The sequence below is a fragment of the Microcaecilia unicolor genome, chromosome 10 (genome assembly GCF_901765095.1).
Source record: "Microcaecilia unicolor chromosome 10, aMicUni1.1, whole genome shotgun sequence".
NCBI lineage: Eukaryota > Metazoa > Chordata > Amphibia > Gymnophiona > Siphonopidae > Microcaecilia > Microcaecilia unicolor.
In genome coordinates, this window is record NC_044040.1 from 169,610,723 (window position 1) to 169,635,264 (window position 24,542).

Genomic DNA, 24,542 nt, shown 5'->3' on the forward strand with positions numbered 1-24,542 from the left:
TTATAACAATAAATGAAAAGTTATTCTGTTATTATACTTCCTCTATGTACATCCGTATGCTGCACAAGCTGGCACGTTTGAAAATATTAGTGAGATTAAATAAAAATGCAACCAACAATAAAGAACTACAACTTGGATGCAGCTGCTCATAGGTTTGCTTGCTATGTTTTGAGTGTAGGCAGAACGACGGCTGCGCGAGGAAGGGGAAACAGATACTAACCTAAGTGCCTTGTCAACATTTTGACGTCATGCCGTCTGCTGTTCTCATCAAACTTCCTTAGCAAAGTCAATAGCCGGTGTGCTGGTTAACTTTCTTTTCAGCTGTCTACAGTCAGCATTCAGTTTGTTTTGAAATAATAATTAAATCCAACAGTAGAGGAAACAGATCCTTCCTCTCCTTTCAGGTTACACAGTAACATCAAGTCTCTCATTGCCTCCCAATGCCTAAAGTACCACTGGGCGTGGACTCTGCATTATATTGCCGTTCAAACGAAAGCAAGCAGGAAAACTCGCCGTTACAAGCCTAAAATCCTGCCTGCAAACTGGAAAACACACTTCCTTCTTCAAAATCTGAAATAGTGAAATCTTGAAAAGCAGGAGTCTTGATCATTTTACTGACCTGGGAACTGCTGTCTTTTAGCATTTCATAGACTTGATAGAGAATCCATTATCCAGGTTTTACTTTGAACATGAATCAGCAAACGAAAGTGAAAATACGGAAGTACTGAAGGAAGTGGTGTGAGGCACCAAAAACTTAAATCATCTCTGTGCTGAAGTAAGTAAAGACGAGATATACAGTGCTGTAATTTTCCTGGGGCACATACGTTTGTAGATGATCTTTATTTTAAGGCACTAAAGAGGGAAACTTAACAGTACGAGCTGCAAAGGTGGTGGCAGATTATCAAGGCTGATGCAAGGGTAATAGGTGTACTAGGCAAACCTGTAATCTTGTGCCTTCTCAATTAACTTTCAGGCTCGTAGATATCTATCCTCCTACCCCTCTCTGTGCTGAGATTTTGATAATTAAATTCAATAGTCGTGATCACCCACCCCCAAGCTAACCTTTCCAGAATGTACCTGTAAAAATAGTTAACTTTGTTGTTGTTGTCGTGTGTGTAATTTTGAAAATTTTTCTGTGTAAATATGCTGTTTGAAACTTACCCTCCTTCCCTGTCCCTAAAATTATGCACTAATGTTTTTTTGTTGTTTGTGTGTGGGGGGCTGTCAGTACCTATTGTTTTGTTTTAACCGTAGTTGCCATTTGCTGCCCTTAGTGACTGACTAGTGTGGCTTCTGCCTAATGGTGAAGCTGGCCCTGGTATTAGGGCAGATATTCAGGCTTTTTGGCTCCCTCTCCTGAGATTTTGATACAACTCAAGCACTATAGCTCTCAGAACAATCCTGTAAACAATGCTTAACTGGACATAATTATGTTAAATATTAAACTTTGGTTTGTTTCTTTATTAATGGTATATGGATCCTGTAGCAATTTGGAAATGTAAATATAGTTGTTTCTTGTGAATTTAGAATTTTTGCAAGCCTGGAAGGTAAACAGGACAACTTTTCAAAGGGACCTATGACAGCTCTGTTTTGCGGTGGTGGGGGCTGTAAAGCGTAGCTGAATTCAAAGCAAAACAATAGGTTATGACAGCCATTCTTTTGTCCTGCAGGGAGGGTGGGCAGTTTTAAAAGAACCTATTTATCTGAGTAAAGGTGGGGGGAGGAGTTACAAAGTTCTGTAAAAAAAAAAAATATGCCATTTTACCACAGCTTAGTTTACCATGAGAGTCACTGATTGATTGCAGTAACTTAGTACCAGTGGTTAGTGATTTCCATGATAAATGAATACTGCAACTTGTGATCAGTTTCATAAGCTGTATTATTCAGTTCCCGGGGAACATGGGATTGCTAACCCTCAGCCCCATGGGGAGCCACCTTAAAATAGCTCAGCTTCATAAAGTCAAACAGTGCTCTACTTCTCTCTGAGAAGATCCACATTTCCTATAGCCCCCCCTTCCTCTAGGGGGTCTGCTGCAGTCACTTCTGCCCCTGCCAGTGGCGGGTTCAAAATGGGGCCTGTGACTCCTAGCGGTATGCTTGCAGGCCTACTAGTAGGGATCAAGCCACTTTATAAAGTCAAAAGGGATTGATTTGGTGGCTTGACCCCTAGCAGTCATACAACTAGACTACTGTTAGGGGTCACCAGCGCTGTTTTGAACCCAACACTGGCAGAGGTAAAAGTGCCTGGGGATTGCACCTTCTGTGAACCCCCGAGACCACCAGGTATTGATAGAGGTAGGCCTGGGGTTGGGAGTCTTTGGGGAGCACTGTTCAGTTTTATGTAAATCCATCCCCTGTGTATGATACCACGTGTTAGCAGCTCGACGCTTCCATGCATCTTGCGAGCTCAATGTAGAGAGTTGCATGGGGACAGACATCTAACTCGTTCCCACTCTCACTCGCTGTCTCTCCTAGAATATGGAGATTTGGAATTGAGATGTCTAGGTTGGGATATGCTTTATTCTGGTGGTATTTTAGAACAGTGCCTTTTCAAAATACCTGCAAGAGTGCTTCTGTATTTGCCAGCACGTGTAGTGGGAGCAAATAAACGTACAGAAAAAAATGAATGAATTGAACCCATGGCTTACATAAAGATGTAGTACCACACTCAATATTAAGGCAAAGTAATGTTTTTTAAAAACTGGAACCTTAAAGCAGTACAGATATTCTTGATATCCAGTCTAGCTTCAATTGTTGTTTTAATGGAAATTCTTTACATATCAGGTCATAGCTTAAGACTTTCAATTCTGGGGATCCAAGATGGCCGCAACTCACTAAGTAGCTGCGATTCTCGATCTCCTTCTTCAGAAAAAAATGCCTAAACGGAGAGGAAGATTAGCAGTTAGAGCTTCCCCGCTAACTCCCTCCTTACCTGAGGCCGCAGGGAGTTCTTCATGAAGGCGGAACGCTGCCAGTGGGAGGCGCTGGTGAATTGGAGATTTCGGCATTCCCTGGCCTCGACGTCACCTTGAGCCCCGCCGAGCGCACCCCTCCTCCCCAACCGCTAGGCGCCAGTTCCTACCTCGAGGATTCGTCAGGGTCCACCCCGGAAGAGGGTAGGGGCCCAGAAGATCGTCGAATGGAAGCTGTTACTACACCAGAGGTCGGACTGGAGTGCAGTTTGCCCATGGAAACGCCGCGGATTGAGGAGAGAAGACCTGAGGAACAGAGTGCGACCCCTGAGCAGACTGTAAGGTTTGAAATTCCTATAGAATTCGTGGTCAAACCAAAAGAGGTTACATTAGAAGCTTTGTGGGATTTAGTTTCTAACCTTGGACAGATATTCTTAAAACAAATTAATGAGGTATTGCCTAAATTAAAAACCTTGGAAAATGACTTACAAAAGAAAGAAGAGCAGATTAAGGATTTGAATGATAAAGTTGTTAAAATGGACCAAAGAATTATGAAGTTTGAAACGGTACAACCTACTATGATTAAAGACTTGATGAACCTAAGGGTTAAAATGGAAATTTTTGATAATTACACTAAAAATCATAACCTTAGATTTGTCAATTTTCCTAAACTTCAAAATGTTGCTCCTTTGGAAATGTTGAAGCGCTATATGCGCGAAATATTATTAATTCCTGAACAAAATATACCACCAATGACTATGGCTTATTATATTCCTGGGAAAGACCTGAATCAACCTGAAGCTCCGATAGATGTTTCTCTTTTGTTGGAGACCTCGGACACTGACTTAGTGACTGCAGCCACATTAGTGGTGACAGTCGCACTATTACCAGACAAGAGTTGGATCTTTCGCCTGTTTTTCCGCAATAAGGACAAACCTTTTTTAGGTTTTAAAGTATTATTATTTCCGGATGTCTCTAAGGAGACAAGACGTCGAAGGAAACAATTTCTGCTCCTTAAACCTGAAATTCTGCACTTGGGGGGCACCTTTATTTTAAGATACCCCTGCAAGTGCATAATAAAGTTTAGGGATAAAAAATATGTATTTACAGAACCTGCTCACGTGTCGGCGCTTATAGCCTCAGTGAAAGTGGAAAAGCGCTAATTATAAGAATTAACTCCGCTTAGTAGAATTTGCATTATCTTGTGATTTTTTTTTTTTCCTTTGTAATGTTTTTCTCCCATAGATTTCCGAAATCTTGAATCCGAATTTATGAACTTGAGTATTGTTTTTTTTTGAAAATGTGAAGAACTCTTTTTCACCTTTTCTTTTTTTTTCTTGATATTAGGTTTGAATACGTTATTGATAAACGGATGCTTTCCTACACAAGATGTTTTCTTGTAATAAGTTTAACAATATGAATAAATAAATAAATTAAAAAAAAAGACTTTCAATTCTTAAATCAGATCATACAGTTTCCCCAAGAACCTCAGTGATGATAGAACCAGTGAAGATGTTTGTATATATCGCTAAACATTGAAGTTGTTGGCGATTTAATATCACTGAGGTTCTTGGGGAAACTGTATGATCTGATTTAAGAATTGAAAGTCTTAAGCTATGACCTGATATGTAAAGAATTTCCATTAAAACAACAACTGAAGCTAGACTGGATATCAAGAATTTATATCTGTATTACATAAAGATGTGGCACCACTTCAGCATTTACCTGACCCATTGTACAAACTTCATTATGGAAGTGCCACCAATTAGTGAAGTTGCAATTCTAAATTTGTTTCATTTCGGGGGGTTTAAATAAACTACTTGGGATTAAGGAGAATGACTCCCTTAATGCCTCATGTAAAGACCTACCCAAAATGAGCACTTATTTAAAACCTATATGTACCTATATTTTCCCATTGTAAAATAGGGAGTACACATGTAGATTTTAATCCTACCCAAGCCATGCTCAAACCATGTACTCTTGAAATCTCTGCACGGTATGGATCTCCATGTGTAAATAGCGTCTTTCTGAAATGTTATTTATACATATATTCAATATATGTGTGTAAGTGTTGCGTATATATGAGGGCATAGTGTAAAAGAATGGCCATTGTTCTCTTGTCAGAAGTCAGTGAGAGGTGTGCACCAGAATTCACATGTCCATAGAGGAATCTGAGAGGGCCACCTTGTGAATGCAGCTATTGTGTTAGATTATATTTCTATACCTCTTTCCTTAAACATGGTTCAACACAAAGTGAGTTACAGGCACAAGTAGCAAATATGGAGCAGAGGAGTAACCTAATGGTTCGAACAGCAGGCTGGAAACCAGAAGGCCCAAATTCAAACACAGCATCTCCTTGTAGCCTTGGGCGAGTCACTTAACCCTCCATGCCTCAGGAGAAGGCAATGGTAAACCACTCCTGTATTATGCCAAGAGAACCATAAAGGGATCTGGAATATGTAATGTATCATAAAAATACTATTAAAATAGAAATACAATGCAGTCCGCTTAAGTGCAAGGGTCTGGGACCAAAGAAATACATGCAGTTAACCGGAGCGTGCACTTAACCGTTGTGACCCAAAGAAGCTTGACATCTGATATACATATGTACAGTACTGTTTATTTTACGTACAGTATACAATCTCCGTCAACTGACGTTAGGCATACTTGAAGTAATCAGTCATAGTCCTCTGTACACTATTGTCTGTGAGTTCCATAGATTACGTCTGCCAGACGGTAAAAACTGTCATAGCACTGACATCCAGTGGCCTCCAGATAGACCCGCACGGTGTTGAGACACTCCAGCGCTCTTGCAAAAGTGACAGGAGGTTGTTGAATTTTGTCAGCATGTGCTTTCGCTGCTCATTTCATCATCAGCCGTTGCCTGCGTGTAGGCGCATATCTCGACATCAGTGCTGTCATCAGCTGTTTGTAGATCATAATCAACAGCTACTTAGCGATGAAACTCCTCTTCAGTAACACCGGCTGGGATGGCAATAGCCTGTTCATCTGACACGTTTGCAGCAGCTGCATCTGTTTTCATCCCTCTCCTCATCCTTAACAAAGTTTGCCTGCTTGTAGCAGTTCACAATGGTTGCCTGTGTAACATGATTCCAGGCTTCTTTCTGCATATGTAGGGAATCCAACAGTGATAGATTACGAGCCAGTTCAACAGCACATTTATCCTTGCCAGTCTGGTCATCCATAACGCTCATCAGACGACGTAGCACAAGAGCCCAATTATGTTGTTTGAAATTGGCTATTATGCGCTGATCCATAGGTTGGATCAGAGAGGTAGTGTTTGGTGGCAGGAAGACCACCTTGACGTTAGACAGCCTGACATCATCACTGTGTGCAGCACAATTATCACAAAGCAACAAAATCTGATGCTTTTGTGGCCGCATTCTAGTGTCTAACTTCTTTAACCACTGCTTCCAAATTTCCCCAGTCATCTGTGAATTTGCATCTGTGTGACACAGGAAGTCGCTTAACATTCTTGAAGCAACAGGGCTGTTTGCTTTTTCCAATGATGAGTGGTTCCAACTTCTCACTTCCATCCGTATTGCAGCAAAGGAGGATCGTCAGTCGGTCCTTTGACATTTTACTTCCTGTGGTTTCGGCTTGTTTGAATGCAAGTGTTCCATCAGGAATCACTCGCCAGTAGAGACCATTTTTGTCAGCATTGAAAATTGTCACGAGGTGCAAACTCGTTCAAGATGGTAGGAAGAACTGAAACAACCCAATTTTCAGTACCAAAGTCATCAGCGTCTTGTTTTTCACCATGCTGTTTCTTGAATTTTATGTTGTTCCTCTCCTTCCATCTTTCCAACCATTCAACAGTGGCTTTGAATTCAGTTAGTCCAAGACTTTCAGCTAGCTGATTAGCTTTCTCCATAAGCAGTGGACCACTGACAGGAAACTGTCTGCTCCTGACTTGAGAAAACCACCGAAGAAGAGCACCTTCTACATCCTCCGTTTTTCCCGCCTGTTTTCGTTTCCTGTGTGGATTTGTATTGTTTTGCCAGTCTTCCAGAAGCTGATCTTTCTGCTTCAAGATACATGAAATTTGACTGGGATTGACACCATATTCTTTAGCAATAGATGCTTGACTTTGTTTGTTTTCTAATTTTTTAAGAACTTCTATTTGTTCAGCTAGTGTTAGTCTTACAGTTGTGCGATGACGACAACTCCAGTGTACTCTCAACAACTTTCTTTCGCTTATTCTGCCTGTGGCAGTTAACCAACGAGGTTTCAAATTTACCGCCCCTTTGTCACGTGCCAATCGGCTTCCATATTCCGTGTGTGCGCTTATGCGGAGTCTTTCCTGCAGAGGAGCAGTCTTAAACCATGCATATAAGCGAATCTTGCACTTATCAGTGGTGCACTAAACTGAAGTTTGTCCCCATAGAAATTGATGGCGCCAAGACGGGACCGATGGCATGCAGTTAAACAGAGCATGCGCTTATCCAACGTGCACTTAAATGGAGTGCACTGTACATGAAAATGCAATAAGCATTAATAGTTTGAGGCATAGCTCTGCTCTGTGGGTCAATCACTCCAAACATTCAAATAGCAATCAATCAATAAGTAAATAAAACGCTTGACACCCATACACCCTGTATCCCCAAATTAAAAATCACTGCCCCCCCCCCATAGCACCAGAAAGAGTTCATAAGGGAATGTAGTGTTTGGGGGTGGGGGTATGTGTTTGTGTTTACTTAAGTGTGGAGGAGGCAGCTTTTGAAGGGCCTTTTGATGCTGTTCTTTGCAAACTGTTTGTTTTGTTGTTTTTTTTTTCCTATTTGCTTGGGTTTCTGGGTGCCTAGTTGTGGGAAGGGTGATAGTGAAAGTTGTTAGAATGATAACCACTGCTCCATTCCAAACAGTTCCCCTTAGAAAACAACAAATGTTTTTCTTTTCTTTCCCCAACCTAAATGTCCCAGGAATATCTCCCCTTGAAGCTATTTAAAAAAAAAAAAATGCTTGCATGCTTTTAGCTACATTGAGGGAAGACAATTTTCAGATGGCTGATTTTACCTACTTAAAGCACTTTGTGCTTTTGTAAATAGTTTTGGTGGCCTGGAATTGGAAGGCTCTGTAACGTTGTGACCATTCCCCTGAAGCCACAGCACCAGTGAAAGTCTGCAGTTTCTCTTCAGGCCACTAGATGTTGGCAGCAGTACTGTGGAGTGGGCGTAGAGTTGGAGAGCTCTGTCTGTTCTGAGCTACCAGTCTCTTACTTTGAATTCCGTCCCCTAACTGCCGATTGGCCCTTCCTACCAGTGGAGTTCTGATTGCTTCACACCATCCTATAGTACAGCATTGCTGCCTGCGCTGCAGGGAAAAGAGAGTAGCTGTTTTTGAGCACAGATATCAGTAGATCACATAACTGAATTTCATAGCAGGGATCCTGCTGGTATGCGTATTCTGTGGCAGTTAAGTGCCGACATGCTAATGCCATAGATGCAATGTTGTAGGAAACTGGGTAGATATAGGCTGGATACTAAAAGGTTTTGCCCATTGTCAGCTCAATGTAATAACATGTGCTACCATGTTAGCATTCTACTACTACTACTTATCACTTCTATAGTGTTACAAAGCGTATGCAGCGCTGTACACCAAACATGAAAAGACAGGCCCTGCTCAAAGAGCTTACAATCTAAATAGGACAAGCGAACAGACAGAACAACTAAGAGGTAAGGGAATTAAAGAGGACGGGATAGAAGGGTACAGGGCAAGAGAGTAGTGGTTAGGAGTCAAAAGCAGCGTTAAAGAGGTGGGCTTTTAGCCTGGATTTGAAAACAGCCAAAGACAATTCGGCATTGCAGTGTGTATTGTAGCACTATGTTATGTACTGTGTGTTACTGTGTTGCAGGAATTGATGCATGAATTTGTGATGCTTCAGGAGTCAGACAGCACACACCAGAATGAGAGAAAAATCTTCTTTATTTGCCAGCAAACAAAGCAAGACATCAGTTCTAGCTCTCTTCTCTTTCTCTCAGCTCTTTTTGTGTCATGTGGCTTCTGTCTCAGCTGCTTCTCTTCTTATGCTGTCTTCTCCTTCTTCTGTCTGTTCCTTCTGTCCTTCTCTTTCTTCTGAGCTCCTTCTGACGTAAACTGCTTCTGCTCCTACTTAAATAGGGTCCTAAGCCCTCCTCCTAGCCTAGCCCCCTTTACTCCCAATTGGTTAAGAAATTGATTGGCTACCTTGCCTCAACCAATCATTACTTTTGAAATATCAGTTACATAGGTTCCAGACATCCTAAACTGACCTCTGACCTGGGGCCCCTTAAGCCAGACATTTGGTCTCCAGTCTCTTACATGTTATTATGATTGATTTCTCATATTCCTAGTACTAACTGCTAACTAAACTCTGGCATTCATTAAAGAGGTCAAAAGCCAATCTTACTTAATAGCATACATATCAGGTTATTACTTCCAGGAGGCCAGTCCTACACTTAGCTATAATTAATCAAGGAGAAGAGAGCTGACTAGTTCTGACCTCTTCACCTATCAGCTTATACATTGAACCAGCCAGAACTATGGCTAAGTCAAACCACATGTTGATCTCCTCAACTGCAGTCTTAAACAGCAGACAAAGAGTAATACAGAATTTAACAGACATTCTACATATTAACTACACAGAATACACATATTCTAAAATACACAGAATCAGTATTCCTTATAAGCAAGAACTTCTAAATTCTAAACATCAGGAATATCTAGAATTATTTAGAATCTAACTAGCATTAAACTAATTCTTTTAAAACTACGGCATGTCTGGCTCATGCTTTGTTCATTCATAATAGTTTACAGCTGTGCCAGCTAGCATTGGCAATTCACAAGGGACAGAGTTTCATTTCTCACTGACCTTTCCTAACCTTAGCTCGGCCAAGACTTTCAAATAATATGAACCATCTGGCATTCCTTTGCTCTGCTTGCAAGGTAAAAAGCTGATTTTGAAATAGGAATTCAAACACCACTTTTAAACCCCAGATTTTAACAGACTTAACACTTAATATGATTTCTTATATATAATTATTTCCATGGCTGCCTCATTCCCCCCTTTGAGACTAAAATCAGCTTATGCAGAGATAAGTCTCACAACTCAAACTCTGGAGATTATAGTGATCCTAATTAGGAATAGACTTGTGAATCACCATTACCCTACTTGTTAAGGTTCGACGGCATACTGCCGAAGCACATGAGGCCAGGAAACAAAACAACAACCCTGCTAAAACTAAGACTATTAGGGAAATGAACAAGGGACGTATCCAGGAGGTCAATGACCACCACCAGGAGGTAAGATCTAATCCTCCTCGGTAATCCTCCACATTAAGGCTGGCCAACTGTAGGACTTTATCCATGGCATGCCTAACCACATGCGTCCTATTTATGACAATAGTACAGCATTCTGAAGAATTTAGCACTGTGCAGAGACCACCCTGGGCTGCAAAGAGGTAGTCAAGGCCCATACGATTATACCGAGAAACTATACTTAATTCATTAATTTGATCCTGCAATGCATTGACTACCACGTTCAGCTCATGAACTAAAACATGGAGTAGGGACTGAAGTCTCCGGGTAGCCATACCTAGTTCAGTAATACCCGCTACCGGGCCTCCAATTGGAATCCAGGCTGTGGCAGAAAGGGCTACAAGTCTCTTTTTAGTCAGAGGATAAGTAGAATTAATATACTGGAGGGCTAATTCAATCGCCTCATCCTCTGTGGCAACGGAGGAGGGTAAGGACAAAGCCTCTCGCTTAGAGCGGTGCGGGGATAGTGGCTTAAGAGGAATAACTTTAGGAAAATAATTCAAGGTTACCAATACACAAAAATCATATGTGGCGGGAAGAATCATGTGGAGGACATTATCACAGAGCCAGTAATGACCAAGGAGAGGGTGAGGAAAGTTCCCAATAAATGTTGGCTCAGGCTGGACAGGGTACTTAGGGTGCCCATAATGCGAGCCCCTATCCCAGGGGGAACGAAGACGAAATGGAGACTTTGCACACCATAGGCGCCAATCCCCAATTGTGACAGGCTGCTCATTTGTTAATAACTCTTCATACCCCGGGGACTTATGAAAGTAGAAAATAAGCTTGGACACTATAGTCTTCTCAGTGGTACGCTTAGGAGCCAGATAATCACCTGGGTCATAATCTACAGGTATGGTAGCAGGGCACATAGGAGTACCTGGAGAAACTACCCACACAGATTCTCCTTTTTCTGGGAGAACATTAGTATAGTTACAGGGAATGGGAAGAACAGTTGAGATGCTTCTTGTTAAACAAAACACTCCAGAGGCTGGATAGGGAGACGTAAAGACTGGCCTTAGAGAAGAGTCAGAGGGGGAAGTAGCATTATAAAAGGACCACCAAGTATAATCCTGGCTCCAAGGGCCTGAACTCGAAAAGTAGGGAGGTATAAGAGCTGGGAGTTGCACAGGGACAGGTACAGCTGGGACATCTGTGGTATAAGGAGAAAATCGGGAACACACAATACAAGGGGAAGTAATCTTTGCCTGGCTAATTAATTCCTGGACAGAGTGTAACCAAAGGTTGGAGCGAGTTGGGGTATTAGGAACAAGGAGGCAAGGAGTAGAAAACAACAAAAGCATCCAAACTACTAACATTTTCTTTCTTCCTAATCTAAAACAAATACAGCAAACTAATTAAGCAATAATATTTCAACAGTCTGTGCTAATCACAGATTACTCTAATATAGTGTTCTCAGTCTTTGAGTTCTTATACCAGTTGGGATAGACCCTCAACTGATAAGGATCAAGCTTTCAAATTCCAAGAAAGCCAGAATCTGGACAGAAAGAGTCTCAGTATGAAGCCGAAGTTCAGCAGCTCCTGCAGTATGCAGTTGACCCTTCTTTTCAGCTAGTAGATTCTTTGGTTCGGGTCAGGCGCAACTTCAATGGCTCCGCTGGATCACTTTCTGCTCTCCACTGTCTAGGCTCCGTCTGATCCGTGCTGGGCTCAGTCTGGTCAGCAGACTTAATTCGAGACCAATGGACCCATGGAGTAATCCCTGCGACCTTCACAGCTGCAGGTGTAGAAAGCAAAACAGTAAAAGGTCCTTTCCATCGGGGCCCCAAAGGCTGGAGCCTCCAGTCTTTCACCCAAACTCTATCCCCTGGCAGGAAGGAATGTACCTGAGCCTGGAAGGGGACAGGGTTTATTTCTCTCACATAAGACTGAAGCTCAGAAATTATCTTTCCCAAGAGGGCTACCTGCTCCTGCACCTGGGCAGACCCTAAAATCCCTATGTCTCCCTTAATTCCCTGTAAAATGGCTGGGGGCTTCCCATACACAATTTCAAAGGGAGAAAGGGCTGTTCCTTTAGTTGGGGTGCATCGGAGGCGAAAGAGGGCTAGTGGCAATGCCTGTGGCCATTTCAATTGGGTTTCCTGACAAATCTTTGCTAGGCTATTTTTCAAGGTTCTGTTTGCCCGCTCAACCTGCCCTGAACTCTGGGGACGATAGGCACAATGCAATTTCCAGGTAATGCGCAATGCGCGGGACAGGGCCTGAAGTGTAGCTTCAACAAAGGCGGGACCATTATCTGAACCTATGGCAAGGGGCAGTCCATACCTGGGGATGACATCCCTAAGGAGGGCTCGAGCTACTTCTGTGGCTTTCTCAGTGACTGTAGGATATGCTTCCACCCACCCAGAAAAGGTACAGACCATAACTAAGAGATATCGGAGCCTACCGCTCCTGGGCATTTCTGTGAAGTCTATAACTAGGGACTCAAAGGGTGTTAGTCCTCTAGACTGAACTCCTGGTGGAATACGGGGTCCCTGACGGGCATTATTCTGGGCACAGAGAGTACATCGGGCAGAGGCAGTGGCAACCAGACTATCCAATCCTTCCAGCACCACTACTCGATTGAGTAGGCGGGCTAGTGCTGTTTTCCCTAAGTGTGATAGGTCATGAGCTTGAGACACTACAGGCCAAGCTAGGTGGCGTGGCACCAGAACTCTGGTATCAGGGAGATGTAACCAGCCATCAGGTCTCCTTACTGCACCTTCTTCTTGAGCCCATTTCTCTTCCGTTTGGGTGTACATAGGCGTCCATTCTTGCAGTCGAATTTGGAACAGGGGGGTCACAGTACTTGCTGGGGGTCCTCGAGCAGCTTCCTTGGCCACCCGATCAGCATGGCGATTCCCTCGGGCCACTGGAGTATCTATTCTTTGGTGTCCCCTGCAATGAATGACAGCTACCTTCTTAGGGGCCCACACAGCCTCTAGCAGCTGAAGTATTTCAGGTCCATACTTAACAGGTTGGCCTGCAGCATTTATGAGTCCCTTTTCCTTATACAAAGCTCCATGAGCATGTAGGGTTGTGAAGGCATACTTGGAATCAGTATAAATGTTGGTTACCAGTCCTGCTGCTAACTCCAGAGCTCGTATGAGGGCCACAAGTTCTGCTTTCTGGGCTGAAGTTCCTTGGGGCAGGGCTCTTGCTTCTATCACCTTGTCCTCTGTCACCACAGCATAGCCTGCCAATCGCTTAGAGTTCTCCACATAACTGCTTCCATCTGTAAAATAAATTACATCTGGGTCCCTCCACGGAACATCTTTAAGATCTGGTCGACTGGAGTACACTTCATCCATAGTTTGGATACAGTCATGATCCGGTGGTCCCTCAGATGCTGGCAAAAGAGTAGCAGGATTGAATGTAGCCACTGTTTCCAGGTGTATCCGTGGATTCTCACACAAGCTAGCTTGGTACTTAACCATGCGGTTATTTGTAAACCAGTGATTGCCCTTATACTCCATGAGGGTAAGAACTGCATGGGGGACTTTAACAACCAGTTCTTGCCCCAAGGTCAACTTATCAGCTTCCTGGACCAGTAAGGCTGTTGCTGCAATGGCCCTCATGCAGGCTGGCCATCCTTTAGCCACTCCATCCAGCTGTTTAGACAGGTATGCAACAGGCCTCTGCCAGGATCCCATCATCTGGGTCAGCACACCCAGAGCAACCCCCTGTCGCTCATGGACATACAGTGAGAAAGGTTTCTCCACATCAGGAAGGCCTAACGCAGGGGCTTGGAGTAGGGCTTTCTTTATGGCAATGAAGGATTGTTGAGCAGTAGGTCCCCATTCAAATGGTTCCTTTTCACCCCCCTTTGTGGCTTGGTAAAGGGGTTTCGCCATCAATGCAAAATTTGGAATCCAAATTCTGCAGAATCCAGCTGCTCCCAGGAATTCCCTAACTTCTCTTCTGGACTTGGGTTGGGGAATTGCAGCTACCGCTTGCTTCCTACTAGCATCCAGTCTCCGACTTCCCTGGGAAATGCAAAAGCCCAGATACTTCACTTCTGACTGACAAAGTTGGGCCTTTGAGCGTGAGACCTTATAGCCTGCATCCAAGAGTAGCTCCAGCAATTCTCTAGTAGCCTCAAAACACTCTTCCTGGGTCACTGCTGCAATCAGGAGGTCATCTACATACTGGAGTAAAACTCGCCTGGAAGGCTCAGATTTAAAAGTCTTAAGGTCTTGTCCTAGGGCTGTCCCAAAAATGGTGGGGGAATTCTTGAACCCCTGTGGCAGGCGGGTCCATGTATACTGAAGCTTCCTTCCTGTTACTGGGTTTTCCCATTGAAAGGCAAAAAGCAGCTGACTGGCTGGGGCCACCCGAATACAAAAGAAGGCATCTTTTAGGTCTAGTGTTGTGAAATGGGTAGCTCCAGAAGGTATCAATCCTAACAGGACATATGGATTAGGCACTACAGGGTGTAATGAAATAGTGGATTTGTTGACCACTCGTAAGTCTTGGACTGGCCGGTAGTCCTCAGTCCCTGGCTTCTGAACTGGCAATAGTGGTGTATTCCATGGAGACTGACAAGGACGAATAATTCCATGGGATAACAGACGATTCAAATGTGCTTGAATCCCTTCCAGAGCCTTTCTGGGAATTGGGTATTGGCGAAGATGGATTGGCCGGGCACTTGGAAGTAAGTCTACATGTACAGGAGGAATATTTCGGGCCAACCCTGGGGGATTATCTTCTGCCCATACCCCACTGACCTGAAAGCTGTCTGCCAGGGGTAGGTCAACTTGGCTATGTGACTGATGCAGCCGCCATTCTTCTTCAAGAGGGCAGCAGAAACTCAATATACCCTTAGGGCTGGATATCGGGGGCCGAAAGGAGACTGAAGTCTGGCCATCAGAGTCAAAAGAAATTTGGGCCCTAAGCTTGGACAGCAGGTCTCGGCCTAACAAAGGGATTGGACAGTCTGGCATATACAGGAATTCATGAGTGACTATGTGTGAGCCTAATTGGCATCTACGGGTTGTCAGGAAAGGCCTCCGGTTCTGCACCCCCGTGGCACCCACCACTCGGACAGTTTTTCCAGACACAGGCGCTAATCGCTCCGTTACAACAGAATGTTCAGCTCCTGTATCAATCATGAATGGAATTGAGCGGCTCCCTATAGTTAGCTTGACCATAGGTTCCTGGGAGCCCAGTTTGTAGGAACCCGGTCTGTCCTATTCGTCCCATTCTGCCATCTCGGCTATCCCGATGATGTCAGATTCAGGAGGCTCATATCTTCCCTCTCGAACTCGGCCTCGGCTTCCTCGATCTCCTGGTCCCCTTCTCAGTCCCTGGCGCCTCTGGGGGCATTCATCTTTCCAGTGCCCTCTTTCCTTACAATAGGCACACTGGTCCCTCTCCAATCTTGGTCTGGGATTCTCCCCCCTTGGCCGGGATTGATTGAAGGAATCTCGGGGCCTGACTGGTGGTCCGGGGTCCCACTTTGGCTTCCCATTAGCTAGAGGTCGACCTCGATTAAGGGTGGAATTAGTAATGGCTGCCGCTAAAAGGTCGGCCTTCTTCTGCATCTTCCGGTCAGCCTCTCGGCGCACCTCCTGATCTCTATTAATGAAAACCTTGGTTGCGATCTCAATTAGCTGGGTGGTATTCATCCCTGCGAATCCCTCCTGACGCTGCAACTTCTTCCGGATATCTGGCATACTCTGGGCCACCAATGCACTATTCACCATTCTCTGGTTTTCTTGGGCTTCAGGGTCAAATGGGGTGTATGTTCTGTAGGCTTCAATTAGTCGCTCTAAAAAGGCCCCAGGGGATTCAGTTGCCCCTTGGAGAATTTCAGAGACCTTTGCCAGATTAATGGGCCTCTTTATGCCTTTCCTCATACCTTCCAGTAAGTCCCGGCAATAGCCAGACAACAGTTCATAGTGCTGCCCATCATTTGGATCCCAATCTGGAGCTGCGCGAGGAAACCGAGCTCTAACCCATCCCTCTGGGTCCTGTGTCCCCCCGGGGACACGCTCTCGCGTGATGGCCTCAGCATTTTGCAAAATCTTCCGCCTCTCCTCAGTTGTGAAGAGGGTCAGGAGAAGTTGTTGACAATCAGTCCAGGTTGGGTTATGGGTGGCCATAATGCTAGTCACTAGGTCCACCACTGCCTGAGGCTTTTCAGTATAAGAGGGATAATGCGTCTTCCAATTCAGGAGATCAGTGGTTGTGAAGGGTACATACTGATAGGCCTGTGCCTGTATAACCTGACCCTGATTATTAGGATCCGGTCGAGTGGTAGTTACCTGACGAAGGGGCAGAACTCTCGAGGAGGTGGGAATAGAACCTGAGGTAGAGCTAGGAGCTACCCTCCTATCATGCTCAAAGGTGATTGCAGCGGGTCTAACCCATTCAGTGGAGGTATGTTGAACCCCTGAGGGATGGGGAGGGGTACTCATAGACTGAGAGGTGGTCACAGGTGAGTCAGTCCATTGAAAGGGATGCCGGGCCCCTGATGAGTGGGTAGGGGTATTAGAGGGAGAGGCTGGGCTGTCAGGAGTTGAGGAGTCAGGGAGTGGAACCCAAAACGGGTCTTCAGAGGTTAACAGGAGAGGATTTGGCACAGAAGGGTAGAGGCCAGGTGAAAAGTCCAACCTAGGATGTGGTGGGGTTCGCACAGAAGAGGAACTATCCGGAGAAGCCTGTGCTGGAGAAGCTTGGGCTGGGCGACGTGGATCTCTAGGGGTAGCACGGAACCCCAACAATGGGCCATAAGGTGGTGGCTCAAGGTCTGAGGGGTCATCAGAGAGTATGGGTTTCTCAGACAGGGTAGGGGCGGAAGCCACCGATTGGGTGGTAGGCTTCCTGGGGCTCTTTCCCTCTTCTAGTTTAGATTTTCTAATCTTTCTTTGAACACGGCCTAACATGAATTTTACTGGGGATCCCATATAAGTTTTCAACCAGGAGGGAGGGTCAGTCACAAGGCTGTCCCAGGAATCTATATAAGGGAGTTGTTCAGAATATTCTGATTCTCCTACTACTATGCTGTAGACCTTCCGGATTACTTCAATATCTAAGCTGCCACTAGGGGGCCACCCCACTCCCATAGATGGCCACTCAACTTCACACAAGGTTCTTAGAGTACTTGAGCTTAAAGTCTGTCCATAGTCATTAATTAAAAATCCTTTTCTGAAATTTTTAAGCATACAATCTAGGGGGGTATCAATTTGTCTAGATGATGTCCCACCCATAATGCTTACAGTTACAACACACAAAAAGGGAGGGAATTTTTGAGAATGCAGTAAGGGGTCTGCACTCTCGAGACACTAGGTAGACAGACAACAATCGCTTCCTTCCGTTGCTGACCAATTGAACTCGCGTTAATTGGAAATGCAGCTATAAGAAGTCCGCACTCATTAACATTCAGGCATCACACATTCATTCAGTACAGAAAATCCCACCCAACAATTTCAGATTTCTCAAATACAGATAAGCTCAAGCGTTTTCGCTTCTAGTCCCCGCGACTAGAAGGTACTAGGGCCTTCGCTGAGAATTGATCAGATTCTCCTTCCCTCCTTCTTGAGGGGCTGATTTACAATTTTCTAGCTAGAATTACAATACAGAATACATACCCGGCGAATGTTCTCCAGTCAGTTGGGTGCTGGGATTAATGCAGGATTCATCCCACCGCTGCCACCAAGAATTGTTGCAGGAATTGATGCATGAATTTGTGATGCTTCAGGAGTCAGACAGCACACACCAGAATGAGAGAAAAATCTTCTTTATTTGCCAGCAAACAAAGCAAGACATCAGTTCTAGCTCTCTTCTCTTTCTCTCAGCTCTTTTTGTGTCATGTGGCTTCTGTCTCAGCTGCTTCTCTTCTTATGCTGTCTTCTCCTTCTTCTGTCTGTTCCTTCTGTCCTTCTCTTTCTTCTGAGCTCCTTCTGACGTAAACTGCTTCTGCTCCTACTTAAATAGGGTCCTAAGCCCTCCTCCTAGCCTAGCCCCCTTTACTCCCAATTGGTTAAGAAATTGATTGGCTACCTTGCCTCAACCAATCATTACTTTTGAAATATCAGTTACATAGGTTCCAGACATCCTAAACTGACCTCTGACCTGGGGCCCCTTAAGCCAGACATTTGGTCTCCAGTCTCTTACATGTTATTATGATTGATTTCTCATATTCCTAGTACTAACTGCTAACTAAACTCTGGCATTCATTAAAGAGGTCAAAAGCCAATCTTACTTAATAGCATACATATCAGGTTATTACTTCCAGGAGGCCAGTCCTACACTTAGCTATAATTAATCAAGGAGAAGAGAGCTGACTAGTTCTGACCTCTTCACCTATCAGCTTATACATTGAACCAGCCAGAACTATGGCTAAGTCAAACCACATGTTGATCTCCTCAACTGCAGTCTTAAACAGCAGACAAAGAGTAATACAGAATTTAACAGACATTCTACATATTAACTACACAGAATACACATATTCTAAAATACACAGAATCAGTATTCCTTATAAGCAAGAACTTCTAAATTCTAAACATCAGGAATATCTAGAATTATTTAGAATCTAACTAGCATTAAACTAATTCTTTTAAAACTACGGCATGTCTGGCTCATGCTTTGTTCATTCATAATAGTTTACAGCTGTGCCAGCTAGCATTGGCAATTCACAAGGGACAGAGTTTCATTTCTCACTGACCTTTCCTAACCTTAGCTCGGCCAAGACTTTCAAATAATATGAACCATCTGGCATTCCTTTGCTCTGCTTGCAAGGTAAAAAGCTGATTTTGAAATAGGAATTCAAACACCACTTTTAAACCCCAGATTTTAACAGACTTAACACTTAATATGATTTCTTATATATAATTATTTCCATGGCTGCCTCAACTGAGTGCTAAGGCAGTAATGCACATTATTGCATTGGGCCACTTACGGTTTTTTTTTTTTTGGGGGGGGGACTTAAAGCATGTAACCCAAAGTGACTTGCCTAAGGTTACAAAGGCTGGAGGTAGAACCTGGATTATAACTCTGGTCATCTGGTTTCTGTCCCATTATTTAATCACCAGGCCATTGCCATCTCCAGTATTTCATGCTCTTCTTGTTCCTAACGATGAAGAATTCTTGGGCCAGAGAGTAACATAACATAGTAAAAGACAACAGTTAAAGACTAGCATGGCCCATTTAGTTTGCCCAGTAAGGTGGCCAGGATTGCAACTGCCACTCCGTGCATGTCAGGGCCGGTCTTAGCAAGTGCGGGGCCCTGTGCACACCAATTTGGTGGGGCCCCACCCTAGCTCCACCCCATTGATACGATTATTCCATTTTTAGAATTTTTTTTTATTTATGAAATTTCAAATAAAGACAAATGAAGCTAAACTTGTACAAAAAAAATGATTGAAATAATAAGCACAATGCTATCATCATGAAACCTCCCCTCCCCAGAAATTATTCAGTTCAAGTCCACTACAATTAGTAGTTCCAATTCTCATAACAAAGGAGAAAATAAGGAAAAATATTAAGAAAAGATCCAGCACAGTGCTACAGTGTACAAGGTATGCCAGGAATGCTTTATCTGCCTATGGCTGAAGAGAGGTTGAGTGACTCGATGTAGTCCCGGTCCGGGTTGGAGCGGAGGCACGAGGCAGAGTTGAGGCACGCTGAGCGGGGCCCCCTTAGGCGCGGGGCCCTATGCGGCCGCCTTGGTCGCCTCTGCCTAAGATCGGCCCTGGTGCATGTTACCCCCATCTGTGCTTTTAAGGGTTGCACCTGTGCGCCCTGCAGGTTACATCCCTCTATGCGTTTTTTTTTTGTTTTTTTTTTGAAGTGTGAAAGTATGCATGTGGCTCTTTTTTTTTTTTTTTTTTTTTTTTGAGTTAACAAACATCCAAACATGTAGAATTACTAAACTTTGTGTATTTTATTTCAGATGGTGTTAAATGTTCTATGAATTTCAGAGTTGAGTGACTGACTGAATCCCCACAAACCGTAGCACCAGAGTTCTTCAGGATTCAGTGTGTACAAAGGAAAGATGCAGCGGAGACAGAGAATAAATGTAGGGCTTATGCTGTTGTTTTCCCAGATCTATCAAGTCGGGGTCCGTAACATTCCTCCAGTAACACTTGCTACCATGGCAGCGAACATTTTCCTCTTCTTGAACCCAATGAAGTCTTTGTGGGAGGTATGTATCAGTGTGCAGGAGGGATACCAGCGCGGAGACTGGCAGCGCCTGCTCCTGTCCCCCTTCCATCACGCTGATGACTGGCATCTCTACTTTAACATGGTGTCCATGCTGTGGAAAGGAACACGGCTGGAAAGAAAGCTTGGGAGCGTGCTATTTGGCTGTATTATTGCAGCATTTTCTCAGCTGATTGGAGTGATGTACATCATTTTGGAAATGTTACTGGCAGAGATTCTTGTTGAGCCTATGTACAGACAGCAGTGTGCTGTTGGCTTCTCAGGTATGGAAGGCAATTGCTGCCTAAAGAGAATACTCTGTACTATGGAAAAATGATGTTGATATTTAACAAATCTGCTTCTATTATTTTTTTAATTGTTCTCCGTTCTCGGGTATTAGCACCCTCTTGTGTGACATTTAAGCTAGTATTCACATGTTTGTAATTACAGCATAGTGCTCCCATTCTTCAGGAGGGGATGCAGGTTTTTATCCCGGCAAAGTGGTGGAGATAAGCTTCAGTGAAACACCTGCTGTCGTCGAACCAACTCCACACAGCAATGAAACGACCCTGCATACAATACTCTTAGATTATTTATGTTTTGTGAACTCCGTTTAATTTTTAGGCAGAATAAACAATTTTAAATAATCGGTGAAGGAAAAGAATCAGATATGTACATGACTGAATCCTTCAGACCTCTTTATGAAAGTACAGTATTTCTTCAGAACAACTGGAAACATTTGCAGCTTAGGGCCCTGTTTACTAAGCAGTTTTAAGGGTGTGCTAGCATTTTTAGCGCGTGCTAGTGATTAGCGTAAGTCACCCATAGAAGCATGTGGGTGACTCTAACGTTTAGCATGTGCCAATTTTAGCACGCACTAAAAACGCTAGAGCACCTTAGTAAATGGGGCCCTTAGTCTAGTATATAGGAATATACACATCAGAGATGTGGATTTTCTAGAAACCATCAAATTGGAAAACTTCCCCACGTGAATTTTTTTTTCTTATTTCTATAGACAGTTTTGAAACTTTTGCAGTGGAAATCTCCTTGATATCTTAAATTGGTTTGTGATGTGATTGGCATATTAATTAACCTACTTTAGTGAAAAGAGAGAAGAAAATGTTACCGTATTAATTTCCGAGTCTGTACCACTAGATTTTTCAAGTGGCCATGTTGTTGAACTACAATACAGTAGGACTCTGATTATCCGAATGTTCAGTTATCCGAACTGCTTCTGATCTTTATTTTTTAATTGTAATCTCTGTATTACAGTTATCACATTATGCCCGATACACAGTAAAACAAATGAATAACGTCAAAAATGGTATTCTTTTCCCATTTATTATTGAAAACAACAAAAATAATGCTCAACATGTAATGCTCAAAATGTGTGCTCTTTTCAAAACGGAATGTCCAATTATCTGGATTTTTCATTATCCAGATTGCTGTCTGCAGAAGTTAGGATAATTGGCATCCTACTGTATTTGATGTGGGGAGGGGGATAGAGAATTGCTAAGAGACAGTTTGGGTGGGGGGGGGGGGGGAGCATTAATAACAGTGGGGCCTTTTACTAAGCTACGGCAGTAGTGGCCTTAATCCACCTGTGCATGGGTTTTCCCCCACCAACTAATGCCATTTTTGCTGCAACCGTAAAATGGCCATTTTTCCTTGTATTAGTAGTCATGCACTAATGTTGCCATTAGCTTGGCCTTTAATAAAAATTACCACATAATAAACTTACCAACACCTGTTTTGTAGGTGTTAAGGGCTCACACAGTTATCCTTCACTCACCAGTTAACGTGCAGTAATGTAGCTGCACTAACTGATTAGTCCAGGATTCCACCCCCCCCCCCCCCCCGACATGCCCCTTGCCAAAAAATTAGAAAACGTTTTGAGCATATGGATTAGAGCATGTTAAAATGGCATTTACCACAGGACACCTGAGCATGTCCACAGTAGACCATTTTAAGCCGCATTAGGTGTGTGTTAGTTCCTAACTCAGCTCAGTAAAAAGGGCCCCAATATGAACCAACACTGTTTATCATATGTTAGCTGCCACAGGCCCATTGCATAACGCAGACAACCTGCGATAACTGTTAATACATGCTAACCGTAATTAAAGGACCCCTTTAAAGGAGTGGAGGAGTAGCCTAGTGGTTAGTGCAGTGGACTTTGATCCTGGGGAACTGAGTTCGATTCCCACTGCAGCTCCTTGTGACTCTGGGCAAGTCACTTAACCCTCCATTGCCCCTGGTACAAAATAAGTACCTGAATATATGTAAACCGCTTTGAGTGTAGTTGCAAAAAACCTCAGAAAGGTGGTATATCAAGTCCCATTTCCCTTAATATGATTTTATTTTTGTAAACGGCTTTGACTCGACTTCAAATGAAGCGGTATAGTAAATGAATTAACGATTTAAATATTACAATGAAACACATTTCAAAGCTTGTAATTGTAAAGTTGTACTAATATTGGCATCCATTCATTGTTACTAATGAATTTTATGAAATACATTTTTAGAAATTGGATATATATACTTTAAAAACTTCTTACCTGCACCATCTGCTATTCTGGATGTGGTACAAGAAATATAGGAGCTCTTTTACAAAGCTGTGGTAAGCACTAACGCAGCTAAAAATGTCTTATCTTTGGCATGTGCTACCCATGCACTAAAAAGTAAAATTATTTTTTAGTGCTGGGGCAGGTCTGGGGTTGGAGAGTGGGCGTGTCCTGCGCTAATCGGTTAGCGCAGCTACTTTGCCTTGCGCTAAACGATTAGCACGTGGTTAGCACATGAGCTCTTACCGCCTACAAAATAAGTAGTGGTAGGGGCTCATCGGCTAATAGCCACACGCTAATGGGAAAATTAGCGCGTGACCATTAATACTGAAAATGGAAAAATCAGCCATTTTACTCCTGTGGTAAAAATGGCCTTAGCGCACAGGAATGATCTGTATTAGGATGCAGTAAGGCCACTTTTTACCACAGCTTACTAAAAGGGCCCCATACATAATAAAACACATTTATGTAAACAGATAAGTCAAACTATTTTAATACTAATACATTTTTTTATGTACAATCTAAGAAGTGAATAATGATAAAAGGATATTTTAAAATAAAAAAAAATCAGAGCATGAAATAATTTTTCACCCCGCATGTCTTCTCATCAGAATCGCAGCTTTTTATACTGCTAGGGAGAGAAGGGGATAAATAACATGCAATGCTGACAAATTCTCTAGTGCATGTAGTGTTTTATAATTTGTTTTTCATTATGTAGATTCCCACTATTCCAGAACCTGTGGGATAGTTGTGTCGATCAACCAGCAGGAGGAGATAGAGAACTGAAAACTGAGCTAAGACATATCTCTCTTGACATCCAGTCTAGCTCTTCAGTATTTTCTATCTCCAGCAGATGGATGGTCACACTTTTCAGCCTCTGATTCCAAGTAATTTGCTTCTGGTCCAGTTAGTCAACTGGTCCCCAGGAGCTTTGTGGGTGGCTTGAGTCTGCAGAGTTGTAACTAGTGGTCTTCAGATCCCTGTCTCTGATGCACCATCAATTTACTTCTTCCCTCCTTCACTTCTCCCCTATTTCCTATGGGGGCTCTCCTTTTTCAGCACAACCACCTTAAAAAAAGGGGGGGGGGGGAGAAAGAAAGAGGTTTGCTGGAGACTGTGGGACAGAGTATCAGTCCTGATTCTTTCTCATCTGGAGTAAGACTTGTGGAGACTGAGCTTGGGGGAGCAGCTGGCAGTGGTAAGTCAGACTTAAAGTTTGACTCAAAAGCGCTTGGAGGGCTTCAAGTTTGACTTAGTGAAGAGGAAGGATCTCAACTTTCCACTTGTGACTGCATTGTGCTGCGCTTGTGCCAGTTGGGGTGAATGGTGACTCCCGCGGAAGCAGTTAATCGGTTTTCCTGCTGTGGTACCCACCGACCGGTGTCGGGGAGTTCCTGTATGTGCAAGCCAGGAATCCCGTGTGACGTTGGGGAAATGGTCAGTGGCAGCCCATCGTCGGATACGGTGCAGCATCCGAACATATTGGGGATTTTGCACAGTGGCCCTGCCAGAGAATCCAGTTTGATGCAGGAGAGCGCAGCAACAGGCACCATTTTGTTGGGATCGACTGGCAGTGAGGAGCAACCTGCGTCTGATCATGTGTGGAGCA

The 24,542-nt window shown here is 43.6% G+C and overlaps 1 protein-coding gene across 2 annotated transcripts in view; it reads left to right on the forward strand.

Moving 5' to 3' along the window:
* Positions 1-277: 277 nt before the first annotated feature.
* RHBDD1 (rhomboid domain containing 1) overlaps positions 278-24,542 on the forward strand; it is a 109,441-nt gene continuing 85,176 nt past the window's right edge. Inside the window, exons 1-2 of one of the 2 annotated variants that reach the window (XM_030216819.1) lie at positions 278-775; positions 20,125-20,656. In XM_030216819.1, coding sequence (XP_030072679.1) covers positions 20,227-20,656 — 430 coding nt within the window. In that variant the 5' untranslated portion in view covers positions 278-775; positions 20,125-20,226. The remainder of the gene's footprint in view (positions 776-20,124; positions 20,657-24,542) is intronic. The other variant, XM_030216818.1, reaches the window with a different exon arrangement.